The sequence below is a fragment of the Eptesicus fuscus genome, chromosome 8 (genome assembly GCF_027574615.1).
Source record: "Eptesicus fuscus isolate TK198812 chromosome 8, DD_ASM_mEF_20220401, whole genome shotgun sequence".
Classification (NCBI taxonomy): Eukaryota; Metazoa; Chordata; class Mammalia; order Chiroptera; family Vespertilionidae; genus Eptesicus; species Eptesicus fuscus.
The window spans coordinates 17697806-17715310 of NC_072480.1; the positions used below are offsets into that span (position 1 = coordinate 17697806).

The 17505-nt window shown below is 44.1% G+C and overlaps 1 protein-coding gene across 1 annotated transcript in view; it reads right to left on the reverse strand.

Moving 5' to 3' along the window:
- Positions 1–1606: 1606 nt before the first annotated feature.
- Positions 1607–17505, reverse strand: part of SLC25A30 (solute carrier family 25 member 30) — a 48671-nt gene continuing 32772 nt past the window's right edge. The window contains exon 9 of the mRNA XM_054719809.1: positions 1607–1646. Coding sequence (XP_054575784.1) covers positions 1644–1646 — 3 coding nt within the window. The 3' untranslated portion in view covers positions 1607–1643. The remainder of the gene's footprint in view (positions 1647–17505) is intronic.

Below are 17505 nucleotides of genomic sequence, written 5' to 3' on the forward strand. Positions count from 1 at the left end.
CCTCCTGCACACCCCACAATGGAGATCGAGCCCATGACTGGGAATTGAACTGTGACCTCCTGGTTCATTGGTCAATGCTCAACCACTGAGCCACTCCAGCCAGGCAAAAGTTATATACATTTAAACAATATAGTGGTTGCTCAATATATAGTAGAAACTGAATTTTCTGCTTCAGACTCTAGTGCTCTTTTCGGTATGGACAAATATTATCTATATTAACCTCTCCCCCACCAAAGAAGTACAAATTTCCTACAATGAACCCATGTATATACGCTGTATTACAAGTCAAATCTCTTCCTGTTTCCAGCTGGTGATTAGCTTATTCCCAGAAGCACTGGAGGACATGACAAATATAGTTGTAGTTTTAATTTTCTACTATAATTCTTACAATATATTTATTTAATTCAAGTTTTGCTAACTGTTCCCATAAATTAATTCAAATTGATATAGTAAATACTCATATTGCATGTATCTGTGTATATGTACATATAAGATACACATACATATTCATATCGTGTGTATGCAAGTGGGGGTGAGAAGGACAATGAGAAGACACAGGCTATCTTGTCAAAAGGACAAAGATGAGGTCAAAGTTATCTCATCCCTAAAGATCAAGGTCCCCATATTACAGTAGATAACATTTTGTTTGTGAGGTGTTATTCAGATTTCACTTTTAATCACTAAATTGCAGCCCTGTAGATAAGGTAGGAGTTATTCTCTTTCATTTAGACATAAGTAAACAAAACACAGAATATGAAGTGAGTCATCAAAGATATTTGGGAGAATGAAGGGAAAAGGCCACCTTTATATGCTCTTTGTAGAGGGAAATTTGCCAACACTTATCAAAACAGAGGGTGGAGAAACAAAGAGAAAAGATAGCCCTATTATCCGGCAATTATGTCTCTGAAAATTTATCCTAGAGAAATTCTTGAATATTCAAAAAGTACATGTAAAATATAGTTCATAATGAAGAAAAAGTGGACACAACCTAAATATTTTTCAACAGGGGAATAGTTTGGTTCCTGTTATCTATTGCTATCTAACAAATTGACCCAAAAATTGTGCCCTAAAAGAACCACCATTTTGTTGTTATCTTTCATAATTCTGTGGGTCAGGAATTTCTTCAAGGCACGTAAGAAAAGAATCGTCGCCCTAGCTGATTTGGCTCGGTGGATAGACTGTCAGTCAGCCTGTGGACTGAAGGGTCCCAGGTTCCATTCTGGTCAAGGAAACATGCCAAGGTTGCAGGCTCAATCCCCAGTGTGGGGCATGCACGAGGCAGCAGATCAATGATTCTCTCTCATCATTGATGTTTCTATCTCTCTCACTCTCTCTCTTCCTCTCTGAAATCAATAAAAAATATACATATATATTTAAAAAGGAACTTTAACAACAACAAAAAAGAATCATCTCTGTTCATCATGTCTGAAATCATAGCTAGGGTGACACGAATGCCCACAGGCTGGACAGCTGGAGACTGACTGCACATCTCTAGGTCCTCATGTAGTCTCAGTGCTTTCCGGTTGGTCATTTACATGGTCTCTCAGGGGCTTATGGCTTAGAGATAAGTTCCCAAAGGCTAATGTAGAACTAGCCTCAGAAGTCACAGGAGATCACTTCTGTTGCATTCTCTGCAAAGCAAGTCACTATGGGCAGGCCAGACACAAAGGGAGGGAAATTGACTTCAATTCTCAGTGGAAGGAGGAACAAAGAACAAAATATTAGCAAACATAATTCAGCAGCATATTAAAAGGATTATACATTATGACCAACTTGGATTTATTTCTGGAATGCAAGGATGGTTCAACGAATGAAAATTAATCAATGTAATACACCACATCAACAGAAGGAAGAAAAAAGCCCACAATGAACATCATACTCAATGGTGAAAGATTGAAAGCCTTTCCTCTAAGATCAGGAACAAAGCAAGGATGTCCACTTCTATTTTACATAGTATTGGAAGTTCTAAATGGAGTAATTAGGCAAGAAAAAGAAATAAAAAGCATCCAAATTGGAAAAAAGGTAATAGCACCTCTGCTTGTGGATGATATGATCTTGCATGTAGACACCCTAAATATTCCACCAAAAAAACTATTAGAACTAATAAATGAATTCAGCAAAGTAGCAGGATACTAAATCAACACACAAAAAATAGGTTGGATTCCTCTGCATGAACAATGAACAATCTGAAAAGGGAATTACGAAACCAAATTCTATTTACAATAGCATTAAAAAGCATAAAATACTTAGGAATTAACGTAGCCAAGGAAGTGAAACACATGTACAATAAAAACTATAAAACATTGCTAAAAGAAATTGAGACATAAATAAATGGAAACACATCTCATGTTCATGAATTAAAAAGTTTAATATTGTTAAAATATCAATACTACCCAAAGCAAGCTACAGATTCAGTGTAATTCCTATCCAAATCCCAATGACAGCTTGTGAAGAAATAGAAAGACCCATCTTAAAATTCATATGGAATCTCAAGGGAATCACAAATAGCCAAAACAATCTTTAAAAAAGAACAAAATTGGAGGAAAAAATGGCGACGGAATAGAGTCGGGTTTGGAGTCTGTTCCTGGGGCGGAGAGTCGGAGCAGCAGAGGCTCGCAGAGGGAGTGTATGTGGGCAAGCCAAGGGACAGCTAAACTCCAGGAGAAGGCGGGGGAGTGCTGGGCAGTGTTCCTCTGACCGCGCAGCACCCACAGGGGCTGGGTCCCCTCCCGGAGCTGCGGGCTCACCGGGCGCCTCGCCATCTTGCAAGGAAAGGAGGATTTTAGTGGAAACCTGACTTTCCGCGACAACTGCAAACACTTAACTGCTGGGAGCACCAGACCACCGGTCCCCTATCAGCGCAAACATTTGGATTCAAAGAAACTCTTCACTGCACCACGGAAAGGTCAGATTTCGCCTGAAATGAGGGGCGGTTTCTAATCCCCGCGGTGGGTGAGGGAAGCGCTGGGTGAGGGAAGCGCGGCAGCCGCAGGACCGGCAGGAGCCGGGAGGTCTGTGCCTAGAAAAATCGGCGGCAGTTGGAACTGCCGTGATCCGTGAATGAGGAGGGGGGTCTTCTGAGCTGCTAACAGAAGTGACCTCTTGAAAGCAACTCATTTTAATCTGACGAGGAGGGTCAGACTAAGAATTTTCAAAGGAGTGCAGGCTCCTTAGCCTGGTGCACAGACCCACGGTCCGCACACTTGGGCTCTTTCCGACTCTGATTGCTAAGCCCAATACATAGAAAAACCCAGGTGGAAACCCTGAAAGACTGCAGGGGGAAGGTGTTTTTTCGGAACCTGGGGACCAGAGCTGCGTGTGACCATCAGAGAGGCAGCTCTGAGGCGCACACCTCCACAAGCCCTGAGGCGCACACCTCCACAAGCTCTGAGGCGCACACCTCCACAAGCCCTGAGGCGCACACCTCCACAAGCTCTGAGGCTCACACCTCCACAAACCGGTAGTGAGTGCCATAGAGGGAAAAAAAAAAAAAAAAAAAGAGCTAGAGAGGCCCGGAAGTCAATTCAGAAACACTGCCACCCAGGGGCTGAAACGCTAATTGTCTCTGGTGTAATAAAAAATAAATACGAGAAATTAAGACACAGCTGGCTTAAAAAGCAGGACTGGCTTCCAACACTGAGGAGCCCTGGAATGAAGCTGAACTGAAATACCGCCCAGACTGGGAAAAAGGCGTACCAAACAGAATAATAGAGGAAGTGAATGACAGCCGCTACTGCACATTTTAGTGTTCCTATTTTTTAATTTTCAATTCTTTTTTCAATTTTTTAAATTTTTTATTCTCATATTTTTTATTTTCATTTTTTGCATCTTTTACTTAAGAAACTAATTTTTTTTCTTTTTCCTCACTCGATTTTCACCTTTTTAATTATTACATTTTTATTTTCAATCAGCACTATTATTACTATTATTTTACTTTTTTTTTTTTTTTTTTTTAATGACATTTGATTTTCTCTTTCTTTTATTTTTGGATTAGTGTCCTACATTCGACTTGCATCTTTCCCTTACAATCGCTTTACCCTATCTCAAAGCTAACATTATGCCATCACTCTCCTCCTAACCTTTCCCCCTTGGTCCCCAGTTTATCTTAACCCTTTCTGGCTTTAGATTTTCCCTACTTTTTCAGTTTACTCCCTGCTAAAACTTCACCCTACTTATATATCTAATTCCCAACCCCCTGCTCCAAATCCATACAAACCTCTCTCTACGCTACCTTAAAAAAATTATTTTTCTCTCGGGCCTTTTGTTGTTGTTTGCTTGAATGTTGATTAGATTGAATTTTTATGCTTTTTTATGAGATTGTTTTGATTATTCTTTTTGTTGGTTTGGTTGGTTCTTTTGTTTGCTTTGTTTTTGTTTGTTTTTTACTTTTGCTTTCCCTTGCCTCACTTGATATTAGCTGCTGTTGCAGTTTGTATTAATCTCCAGGCTCGTGTTGCTGGAATTTGCTGGGAATAGTGGTTGTTCTAGTGGAGTTTACTCCCCATATATATAGTTTGTTCCCCTTTTCTCTCTTAGTATCATTCTTGTCTCTCTTACTTTTTTTTTCTTTTCTTTTTCTTTTCTGTTATTTCTTTTTCTTTTCTTTCTTTCTGCTCTTTTCCCAAGTTCAGATTCACACTCTTTGTTTTTTGTTTTTTTTTTCGTTGTTGTTCTTTCTTTTTACTCTCCCTCTTCCACTCCTATTTCCTAATTTGTCTTTCTCTGGTGGTTACCTTTATTGGAGGTTATTAATATCGTGAATACAATTCTGTTCAGTGCCTTGTCTGTTGTGCCTGGTTGTGTTGTATTTTATACCTTTAAATCAACGCCAGAGAGAGAAATCTATATAACCAGACATCCGGAGAAGAGAGACCATGAGGAGACAAAGAAACAGCCCCCACAGGAAAGAGAAGCAGGCATCACCAGAAAAGGAAGTAAACGATTTAGAGGCAAACAACCTATCAGAGAAAGAATTCAGAGAAATGGTCATAAAGTGGCTGAAAAGGATGGAAGACAAATTCGACAATATGAGTAAGAACCAAGAAGAAATGAAGAACCAAGAAGAAATGAAAAATGACATCGCTGCTGTAAAGAACTCAATAGAAAGCATCAAGAGTAGACTAGATGAAGCAGAGGACCGCATAAGTGAGCTAGAAGACAAGATGGAAAAAAATACCCAATTACAACAGCTTCTAGAAACAAAAATTAGAAAGATTGAGGAGAGCGTAAGGGAACTTCGGGACAATACAAAACAAAACAACATCAGGATAATAGGGGTGCCAGAAGGAAAGGAAACTGAGCAAGGAATAGAAAACCTGTTTGAAGAAATAATAACAGAAAACTTCCCTGATATAGGGAAGAAAAAACCCACACAAATCCAAGAAGCTCACAGAGTTCCAAGCAAAATGAACCCCAAAAGACCGACGCCAAGGCACATTATAGTTAAGTTGGCAAACACCAACGACAAAGTAAGAATCTTACAAGCGGCCAGAGAGAGACAGACAGTTACATACAAAGGAACCCCCATCAGACTAGCAACTGATTTCTCAACAGAAACTCATCAGGTCAGAAGGGAATGGAATGAAATATACCAAGTCATGCAAAGGAAGGGTCTAAATCCAAGAATACTGTACCCAGCAAGGCTATCAATCAAAATTGAAGGTGAAATCAGGAGCTTCACAGACAAAAAAGGACTAAGGGAGTTTATCACCACCAAACCAGCAATGAAAGAAATGCTAAAGGGTCTGCTGTAAAAAAAAAAAAAGAAAGAAAGAAATAGGAAGCAAAGAAGGTACACAGGGGTATAGAATAAAAATGGCGTCAAATAAGTACCTATCAATAATAACTTTAAATGTAAATGGATTGAATGCCCCAATCAAAAGACACAGGGTAACAGACTGGATAAGAAAACAAAACCCAGATATCTGCTGTCTACAGGAAACCCACCTCAAAAAAAAGGATGCATACAGACTGAGAGTAAAGGGATGGAAAAAGGTTTTCCAGGCAAATGGAAATGAAAAAAAAGCGGGGGTTGCAATACTTATATCTGACAAATTAGATCTCAAAGTGAAGGACATAACAAGAGATAATGAAGGCCACTTCATAATACTAAAGGGAGAAATCCAACAAGAAGAAATAACTCTGGTAAACATATATGCACCCAATACAGGAGCACCAAGATACATTAAAAAACTCCTGGAAGATATCAAAGGAGAGATTGACAGCAATACAATCATAGTAGGAGACTTCAATACCCCACTATCACCATTGGACAAATCCTCTAAACAAAAAATCAGCAAAGAAACATCAATCCTAAATGACTCACTAGAACAGATGGAATTAATCGACATCTTCAGAACATTTCACCCCAAAGCCACAGAATATACATTCTTCTCAAGTGCACATGGGTCATTTTCAAAGATAGACCATATGTTAGGACATAGGCAAAGTCTCTCCAAATTCAAGAAGATAGAAATCATATCAAGTATCTTCTCAGATCACAGTGGCATAAAACTGGAAATAAACTACAATAAAAACAACCCAAAGAAATCAAACACTTGGAGACTAAACAGCATGCTATTAAACCATGACTGGGTTACCAAAGACATCAAGGAAGAAATAAAAAACATCATGGCAACAAACGACAATGAAAACACAACAATCCAAAATCTATGGGACACAGCGAAAGCAGTCCTGAGAGGGAAGTTCATAGCTCTACAAGCCTACTGCAAAAAACAAGAAACAATGGTAATAAATTACCTAACCCAACAACTCAAACAGTTAGAGAGAGAGCAACAAGATAAGCCCAGTGTAAGCAGAAGGAAAGAAATAATAAAGATCAGAGCGGAGATAAACGACATAGAGACCAAAGAAACAATACAAAAGATCAACAAAACCAAGAGCTGGTCCTTTGAAAGGATAAACAAGATTGATGGACCTCTAGCCAGGCTCACCAAGAAGCAAAGAGAGAGGACCCAAATAAACAAAATCAGAAATGAAAGAGGTGAAATAACAACAGATCCCGACGAAATACAAAGGATTGTTACAAAATACTACGAACAACTCTACTCCAACAAACTGGACAACCTAGAGGAAATCGACATATTCCTAGAAAAATACAACCTTCCAAAACTCAATCAGGAAGATTCTAAACAGCTCAACATGCCAGTAACTATGGAAGAAATTGAAGCAGTCATCAAAAAGCTTCCGGCAAACAAAAGCCAGGGGCCAGATGGCTTCACAGGAGAGTTTTATCAAACTTTCAAGGAAGAACTAAAACCTATCCTCCTCAGACTATTCCAAAAAATTCAAGAGGAAGGAACACTTCCAGGCTCCTTCTATGAAGCCAGCATCACCCTAATACCAAAACCAGATAAAGACAACTCAATGAAAGAGAATTACAGGCCAATATCCCTCATGAACATTGATGCCAAAATCCTCAACAAAATTCTAGCAAATCGGCTCCAGCAGTACATCAGAAAGATCATACACCATGACCAAGTAGGATTTATCCCAGGAATGCAAGGATGGTACAATATCCGCAAATCAATAAACGTGATACATCACATAAACAAATTGAGAGATAAAAATCACATAGTCATATCAATAGATGCAGAAAAAGCATTTGACAAAATCCAACACCCTTTCTTGATAAAAACTCTCAACAAGGTGGGAATAGAAGGCTCATACCTCAACATAATAAAAGCTATTTATGATAAACCCACAGCAAACATCATACTCAATGGGCAAAAACTAAAACCATTTCCCCTAAGAACAGGAACAAGACAGGGATGCCCACTCTCACCACTCCTGTTTGACATAGTACTGGAAGTATTAGCTATCGCAATTAGGCAAGAAGAAGAAATAAGAGGCATCCAAATTGGAAAAGAAGAAGTGAAGCTGTCCTTATTTGCAGATGACATGATATTGTACATAAAAAACCCAAAAGATTCCATCAAAAAACTAATAGACTTAATAAATGAATTCGGCAATGTAGTGGGATACAAAATTAACGCCAAGAAATCTATGGCTTTTCTATACACCAATAATGAACTTACAGAAAGAGAGACTAAAAAAGCAATCCCATTTACCATCGCACCAAAAAAATTAAGATACCTAGGAATAAACTTAACTAAGGAGGTAAAAGACCTATACGCAGAAAACTACAGGACACTGAAAAAAGAGATAGAGGAAGACGTAAACAGATGGAAGAACATACCATGTTCCTGGATTGGTAGAATCAACATCATTAAAATGTCCATACTACCCAAAGCAATCTACAGATTCAATGCACTCCCCATCAAAATACCAACAGCATATTTCACAGACCTAGAAAGAACTCTCCAAAAATTCATCTGGAATAAAAAAAGACCCCGACTAGCCTCAGCAATCCTCAGAAAGAAGAATAAAGTAGGTGGGATCTCAATACCAGATTTCAAGCTGTATTACAAAGCCACTGTTCTCAAAACAGCCTGGTACTGGCACAAGAACAGACATATTGATCAATGGAACAGAATAGAGAACCCAGATATCGACCCAAACCACTATGCTCAATTAATATTTGACAAAGGAGGCAAGAACATACAATGGAGTCAAGACAGTCTCTTCAATAAATGGTGTTGGGAAAACTGGACAGATACATGCAAAAAAATGAAACTAGATCACCAACTTACACCATACACAAAAATAAACTCAAAATGGATACAGGACTTAAACATAAGACGGGAAACCATAAAAATACTAGAGGAATTCACAGGCAACAAAATCTCAGACATATGCCACAAGAACTTCTTCACTGACACTGCCCCTAGGGCAATGGAAGCTAAAGAGAAAATTAACAAATGGGACTACATCAAAATAAAAAGCTTTTTTACAGCAAAAGAAACCATCAACAAAACAACAAGAAAGCCCACTGCATGGGAAAACATATTTGCAAATGCTATCACTGATAAAGGTTTAATCTCCAACATCTACAGGCAGCTTATGCAACTTAATAAGAGGAAGATAAATGATCCAATAAAAAAATGGGCAACAGACCTAAACAGAATATTTTCAAAAGAAGACAGAAGGAAGGCCAAGAGACACATGAAAACATGTTCAAAGTCACTTATTATCCGAGAGATGCAAATCAAAACAACAATGAGGTACCATCTCACACCTGTCAGAATGGCTATCATCAACAAATCAACAAACAACAAGTGTTGGCGAGGATGCGGAGAAAAAGGAACCCTCGTGCACTGCTGGTGGGAATGCAGACTGGTGCAGCCACTGTGGAGAACAGTATGGAGTTTCCTCAAAAAACTGAAAATGGAACTCCCATTTGACCCAGTAATCCCACTCCTGGGAATATATCCGAAGAAACTAGAAACACCAATCAGAAAGGATATATGCACCACTATGTTCATAGCAGCACAATTTACAATAGCTAAGATTTGGAAACAGCCTAGGTGCCCATCAGCAGATGACTGGATCGGAAAACTATGGTACATCTACACAATGGAATACTATGCTGCCATAAAAAAGAAGGAATTCTCATCATTTGCAGCAACCTGGATGGAATTGGAGAACATTATGCTAAGTGAAATAAGCCTGTCAATGAAAGAACAATACCACATGATCTCACTCATTTAGGGATAGTAAAGAACATTATAAAGTGGTGAACAAAAAGATAGATACAGAGACAGTAAAGCATCAAACAGACTTTCAAATTACAGGGGGAAAGTTTGGGAAAGGTGGGGGAGTTTTGAAATCAAACGAAGGACTTGTATGCATGCATATAAGCATAAACAATGGACGCAAAACTCTGGGGGGGGAGGGCATGTGTGGGTGTGGGGTGGGGGGTAATAGTAAGATATGTACACATATAATACCTCAATAAAAATATTTTAAAAAAAATAAATAAAAATAAATAAAAAAGAACAAAATTGGAGGATTCACACTTGTCAATTTCAAATTCACTGTTGGTGAAATTGTAAAATGGTACAGTCACTGTGCAGCAGTATGCAGTTCCTCAAAAATTTAAAAATAAAATTACCATATGATCCAGCAATTCTTTCTGGGAGTATACACAAAAGAGTAAAAGCAGGGTCTCAAAGAGATATTTGTACACCCTTGTTCATAACAGCATTATTCACAGTAGCTAAAATGTGTCAGTAACCAAGTATTCATCAACAATGGATGGATAAGCAAAATGTGGTCTATACATATAATGGAATATTATTCAGCCTTAAAAGGGCAGGAAACTCTGTAATATACTACAATATGGATGAATCTTGAGGGCATTATGCTAAGTCAAATAAGCTAGTAACAAAAGGACGAATACTGAATGAGCCTACATATTGAGGTACATAAATTAGTCAAAAATCATAAAAACAGTAAGATATGTACACATATAATACCTTAATAAAAAATTTTTAAAAATCATAAAAACAGAGAGTGTAATGGTAGTTGCCAGGAGCTATTGGGAGGAAAGAATGAGGAGTTGTTTACTGGGTATGAAGTGTCAGTTCTACAAGGTGAAGTTATAGGGACGGATGGTGGTGATAGTTGCACAACAATGTAAATGTATTTAAGACCACTAAACTGTATACTTAAAAATGGTTAAGATAGTAAATTTTATGTTATGTGTATTACACTACAAAAAAAAAAAAGGATCCAGATGTAAGTTCTGGGATCTTATCTTCTAGCTTGGGCCTATAACAAGGCCATAAACATAAACACTGCTAATGAATTAAAGGACCAAGATCCACTCAAGACAATTTATCTCAAAAGTTCTGGAGATGGATGGTGGTGGTAGTTGTACTATTGTAGAAGACGGAAGAAACCCAAGCGATGCTTAGAGAAATGGAGTTACACAGCTTTATTATGCCAGCGGTCTCAGAGGAGTTGCCTCCAAAGTCTGATCAAACCAATATGGTGGAAGCTCTTCTTTTATCCCCTTTGGGTTCTTTGTTCCCCAAATATGGATGGGGCTTCCGGACCTTTTGTGGGCTTTGCAAAAAGCCCCGTGTGTTGGGATGGGGGCCTTGACGCCATATCTAAGGGCCTGGCCTGGCACCAGCGCTGATAACCCCCTCTGGGGGTTGTGTGTTATTCATGGTTTATGGCCTCTGTAAAATGTAAGCATTTAGGTAACAGGTCTTGCAAGACCAGATTGTGGAGAAAGGGGCAGTGACTTAATTATAGGTTATCAAGAATGTACATTAGGTTTCTGGCACAGATTCAGATTGCTAGCCCCCCAAACATCAGGGTTACATTGGAATTAGCCTTTTAGCCTTCTCAGTACTATAGTGTGAATGTACTTAATGTCACAGAACTGTACACTTAAATATGGCTTAAATGGTAAATTTATTTTATGTATATTTTACCACAATTTTAAAAAATCTTAGCCTGAACACAGGCTGACAGAGGTTCTGATTTCTCTGCAACTTGGTTAATAAAGCAATCAGTAGGAAATGCTACCTGGAGCACTCTCAACCCAATTCTCACTGACTCCTTGTGACCTTGAGATAACACAGCACATTAAGAATCCCAGAAGTAAAGAGCAAATCTTAGTAGGTTGCTTCCATTTAATGCAAGAAGTATTTATTGCACTATCTACTATGTGCAAATTATTATTAAAAAAAAAAAAAAAAGCACAAAATATAGAGTAGTGATGCAATTCAAGATGAAGTCTGCCAGTGGCCTTAAGCAGTTCTTGGATGTTTGTAAACCTGGCTCTAAGATATGGATTCCTTTTAAGTCTAGAATCGTCAAAACTCTCACACATACATTCAGTTGAAAATCTGCAATAGCTTATATCTAGTCAGCTTCTCTTTTCATAAAGTACTATGGAGTGTTTCAGAAATATATTTGCAAGGTTACAATTAATGAAGTAAAACCTCACAAGAGAAAATGCAGCTCTTGCCACCATATAATGCAATGAAACAGTATAATTTGAAAATAGTATGGTCAGAAGGAGACTAAGAATTATGTAAAAACACCTCAGGAGTTTACAGAATAGGTACATAGTCCACATGATGCACTCTATTTGGAGGTTTCCCCCTACTGTCAAAAAAAAAAAGTTTAAAAAAATTAAATTATCGCCCAGCCAGTGTTGCTCAGTGGTTGAGCGTCAATCTCTGAACCAGAAAGTCACAGTTTAATTCCCAGTTGGTGTGCATGCCCAGGTTGCAGGCTCAATCCCCAGTGGCAGGTGTGTGTGAGGAAGCCGATCAATGATTCTCTCTCATCATTGATGTTTCTCTCTCTCTCCTCTCTCTGAAATCAATAAAAATATATTTAAAATTTTTTAAATTATAAAATACTAGTGGCCCAGTGCACAAAATTTGTGCATGAAGGGGGGGGGGTTCCCTCAGCCCAGCCTGCACCCTCTCCAACTGGGGACCCCTTGGGGATCAGGCCGAAACCAGCAGTCGGACATCCCTTTCGCAGTCTGGGACCACTGACTCCTAACCACTCACTGGCCTGCCTTCCTGATTGCCCCTAACTGCCTCTGCCTGCCTGCCTAATCGCCCCTAACCCCTCTGCCTTCCTGCCTGATCACCCTTAACCACCTCTGCCTGCTTGCCTGATCACCCCTAACTGCTCCCCTGCTGGCCTGATTGCCCCTAACTGCCTCTGCCTCGCCCCACACCTGGGACCCGGGTTTCCCTCCCTCTGGCCAGACACAGGCACCCAGGACCTGGGCCGGCTTCACCCAGGCTGATCGCAGCCACAGGGGACCGTGGGCAGGCGGCTTTGCCCAGCCTGCAGCCGCAGGCACCCAGGACCACGGGGTGTGCAGCTTGTCCCTCTCCTGGGCTGCAGGTGCAGGCGCAGCTGCTGGCTCCCAGGACCACAGGGTGTGCAGCTTGTCCCTCTCCTGGGCTGCAGGTGCAGGCGCAGCTGCTGGCTCCCAGGACCCCAGGGCGGGCAGCTTGTCCCTCTCCTGGGCTGCAGCCCCAGCTGCTGGCGCCCAGGACTGCGGGGCAGGCGGCTTGTCCCTCTCCTGGGCCAGAGGTGCAGGCGCAGCTGCTGGCACCCAGGACCCTGAAGCGAGTGGCTTGTCCCTCTCCCAGGCTGCAGCCTGGCTGGTCCCCATTCCTCTCTCCCCAGTGTTGAGTGTCTGAGCCATTATGGTGTGATGGCATAAGGGCATGATGACTTTTTGCATATTAGCTCTTTATGATATAGGATTTTAACGTATCACGGTCTATCTTCAAGTGGATATTACACCACTTCACATCTTGTATAGAAACTTCACTGTAACAAAATTTCATTTTTCCCGGGCAATCTTTGTGCTATTATTGTCACACTAGAGGCCCAGTGCATGAAATTCGTGCACTGGGGAGGGTGTCCCTCAGCCCAGCCTGCACCCTCTCCAATATGGGACCCCTCGGGGGATGTCCAACTGCAGGTTTAGGCCCAATCCCTGTGGAATCGGGCCTAAACCTACAGTTGGACATCCCTCTCACAATCTGGACCGCTGGCTCCTAACCACTCACCTACGTGCCTGATTGCCCCCTAACTGCTCCCTTGCTGGCCTGATTGCCCCCTAACTGCTCCTCTGCGGGCCTGATAGCCCCCAAATACCCTCCCCTGCTGGCCTGATCACTCCCAAGGCTTTTATTAGTATAGATATGACCCTGCACAGAAAATTTTACTAACCCTGCTTTACAATAAGGGCTTGACGATTGAATCATTAGGACCAGACACCAAGATTTCTTTTCTTTGAATAGTGGAGGGAATACTTATCTTGTCTTTAAGTTGCCCGGAAATTAAAATGAGATAATGACTTAGAAAAGTATAAAAGCACCACATAAAGACAACTGTCTTTTTAATGAAGTGGTAAATGAAAAACACTTTTTATTCTCCCCTTCCTTCCTTTACAGCTTTTATTTAAACTTTGAAATTTATAAAAATTTCACTCCAATTTTCATTTCTTTACATTCAATATTATTTTGTATTGGTTTCAGGTTTTATATTAGTTACAGAATAGTGGTTAGACAATCATATACTTTACAAAATGTTCCCCGATATTTCTAGTACCCACCTGGCATCATACCATCATTATAACACTATTGACTATATTCCCTATTTAAGTGACAATGGGTTTACAGGTTCCTTTCAGTCTTTCTTTTGTGTTGCTCGTCCTTCCTTTTCTTTCTCACTTCTTCCCTCATTTTCTTTATATAGTATCTCAATTGGCCATCAAAGCTCAGTGAAGGCACTGGGACATGCTTCATCCATTTTACAGACCAGAAAACTGAGGCCAGTTTCAGTTGGCTGTGGAACTTGACTCAGCACACAGGAAGCCCTCAGAGCCATGCTCTTTGCGCTTCCTAAGGGGCAGCTGCCTGGCAAACAGAACAAACCTTCCAGTCAGGCTTCCGAGTCTCTTTCTCGAGCACCTCTTCATTGCGGATGCTCCACATTCTTTCCTCTCCCCCTTTACTGCCCCCCCTTCTCCGGAGCAGGTGGAAGGCTTCGCACTCACTGCCTAGGCATGCTCTGCTATGGGGCAGGGTGTAGCGAGCTTGCTTTTGGGTCAAGGCAGGAGCAGGAGTCACTGCCTCTGAAGTGTGAAGGCTGCCTGAGAAAGGCTGGTTAGCACTGGGAGCTTCTCTGAAACACGTCAGTCAGTCCAGTACCCTGCAGTGCAGCACCCCTTCACTGAGGTGGCTCCACCCCTCAACCCCCGCCTCAGGGGTGAGGGTCCTTGCCCCTCTGCCAGGAGTCCTTCCATGCCCCTTGATCCCTGACTGGGCCCACCCACGTCTTGGGGGCACTGCAGAACCTCTGTCTCTCTGCAGATGAGGCAGATCCCTGCCCTCCATCTCCACGAAGCTGTGAATCTGTGGCCAGAGGCCCATGTCTGTGTCTCAGCAACCCCATGCCTGCGATGTTCCCAGGGACTTCCAGGAGCGGCTAGGCGGGTCCAGCCTTGCCTCCCCAGGGCAGCGCTGTTCCTAGGGACCCCCAGGAGCATCTAGGCAGGTCCGGCCTCGCCTCCCTGGGGCGGCGCTGTTCCCAGGGACCCCCGGGAGCGGCTAGGCGGTCCAGCCTCACCTCCCCAGGGCCGCAATCATCCCAGGGACCCCTGGGAGCCACTAGGCAGGTCCAGCCTCACCTCCCCGGGCCGCGATCCTCCCAGGGACCCCCGGGAGGGTCTAGGCGGGTCCAGCCTCGCCTCCCCCGGGCGGCGATAGTCCCAGGGGCCCCTGGGAGCTGGTAGGCAGTCCGGCCTCGCGTCCCGGGTCCGTGATCTTCCCAGGGACCCCCTGGAGCGGCTAGGCGGTCCGGCCTCGCGTCCCTGGGGCTGCGATCATCCCAGGGGCCCCTGGGAGCTGGTAGGCGGTCTGGCCTCGCCTCCCGGGGCGGCGCTGTTCCCCGCGACCCCCGGGGAGCGCCTAGGTGGGTCCGGCCTCGCGTCTCCGGGGCCACCATTGTCCCAGGGACACCCGGAAACTGGTAGGCGGTCCGGCCTCGCCCACCCCCCCGGGCGGCAATAGTCCCAGGGGCTGCTGGGAGCTGGTAAGCTGTCCAGCCTCTCGTCCCCTGGATGGCGCTGTTCCCAGGGACCCCCGGGAGCGGCTAGGCAGGCCGTTGCCCCTCCTGGGGCCTGCGATGAACCCGGACCCCTCCTGTGCCGTCTGGCGCTGCCCACCCCACCGCCTCCCTGGCTGATGGACTGGTACCTTGTGGGCAGTGTCTGGCGCTGCTTTCAGGGCCTCCTCCGCCTCCGATGGACCCGTACCCCCGAAGCAGGCCATGGTGCTGCCCGCCCTGCCTTCGTATGCAAATTAACCGCCATCTTTGGTGGGTTAATTTGCATACTCCCTCACTCTGATTGGCTGTGGGCATAGCGAAGGTACGGTCAATTTACATATTTGTCTATTATTAGATTATATATATGTAAGTTCGGGTCTCTAGAGGGGCCTGGGGAAGAAGAGGAGTGAACCAAACCGTAGGGTCAGGACCTCGGCAGGCAATTGAGTATGGGGACAGCCAGCAGGGCCATCCCTGCAGTGGCCAGTTCATGACCAGCTGCCTGAGACTGGCTCGTCCCTGGGCTGGGGGATCTCATGCATCTGCTCCGTGCTGCCCAGCAGTGCGGTGCCCATCGGGGCTGTGCATAGCTTACGGGGAAGGCACGGCCTGGGGAGTCGGAGCCTTGATCCCGCGCAGTAACCAGATCCGGGCACTGGGAATGCGGCCAGTTCTCTGCACCCTGAGTCGCCCCACTGTTGTGTCCCCGGAGCAGTCATGGTGCCTTCTTCCATCACGGTCCCCTAAGCTCGCAGCGATGGAGGTGTGCTGTCATAGGTTTGGGTGAACAGAACATGGAAGACCCGTGGGTGAGAGCAGGCGCCGGGTGCTGGCTGGGGAGGCGGTCGTGTGGGTTTGTGTGAAGCGCTCACAGTCACAGCTTTGGAATCCTCTTTCTTAGTTTCTCAGAGAGCTCGATGGTGAGGAAATGCAGGTCTCGTCCTGCGTTGCGGTTTCCATGGGAAACCTCACCATTGGGGGTGTCAGAGGGGCAGGCCGGGAGCACCTGCGGCAGAGACACGCCCTTCTCTCGTAACCTCTTCGCAGGCAGACTGGTCTCCGGATGCCCGGGAACTGCTCAGCGGGTCCCTGCTGTTCCACAGAGTTCTCTGAGCAGCCGTCCATCTTCTGCAGGAAGAAAGGTGTGTGCTTGTGCACAGTCACTGCCCGGTCCCGGGCTGGTGGGGGCACCCTGGCCCCGGACATGTTCTCCCACTGGGTTCACAGAGGTTGGACAATCATTGTCCAGAATTCCCTTGTTTAACAAAGAAAGTTAAGTTCCCAGTGAGGCCCCTGGTTAGAAAGGGAGGGGATTGGGGAGAGGAGGAGGAGCCGAGCTGCCTCTTCCCCGCCCGCCGGAAGGTGCGGAGCCAGAGGCATGATCTCCAGCCCGCTCACCTGCCCCGGGAGGCTGCTTCCAGAGAGACCGTGAAGGCCGGGCTCTGCTCCTGTGTCCTGGTGGGTCTGAAAAGCAGGAGGCAGAGCCGTGCTCTCACCTGGGCCTCGGGGCAGCAGCCTCCTGGTTCTCAGCAGAGACAGTGGCCCTGGGGTCTGACTGCTCCTCAGTGGTTGGAACCGCGTGTAGGAGCCACCGGTGCCCCCTGGGAGGCAAATACAGCAGGCAAATCATTGGACTTCGTTGCCCAGGCAACGATGCCAGCATCCCACCCCGCCCTCGGCTGCTCAGCGCCTGTGTGTGCACGCTGCCCACAGGCCTGCCATCTTTGTCGGGTTAATTTGCATACTCACTCCTGATTGGCTGTGGGCATCGTGGAGGTACAGTCAATTTACATTTTTGTCTATTATTAGGTCAGGTTAAATTCATTGAATAAAAAGAAAATAGTTAAAACTGAAAAAGCAAATGTTTCCCATTTATTCTTTCAGCTCAATTTTAAGTTTGACAGACATCCTATCTAATAAAGATGGAATATGCTAATTGACCTCACACCGATGCAAAGATGGCGGCTCCCACAGCCA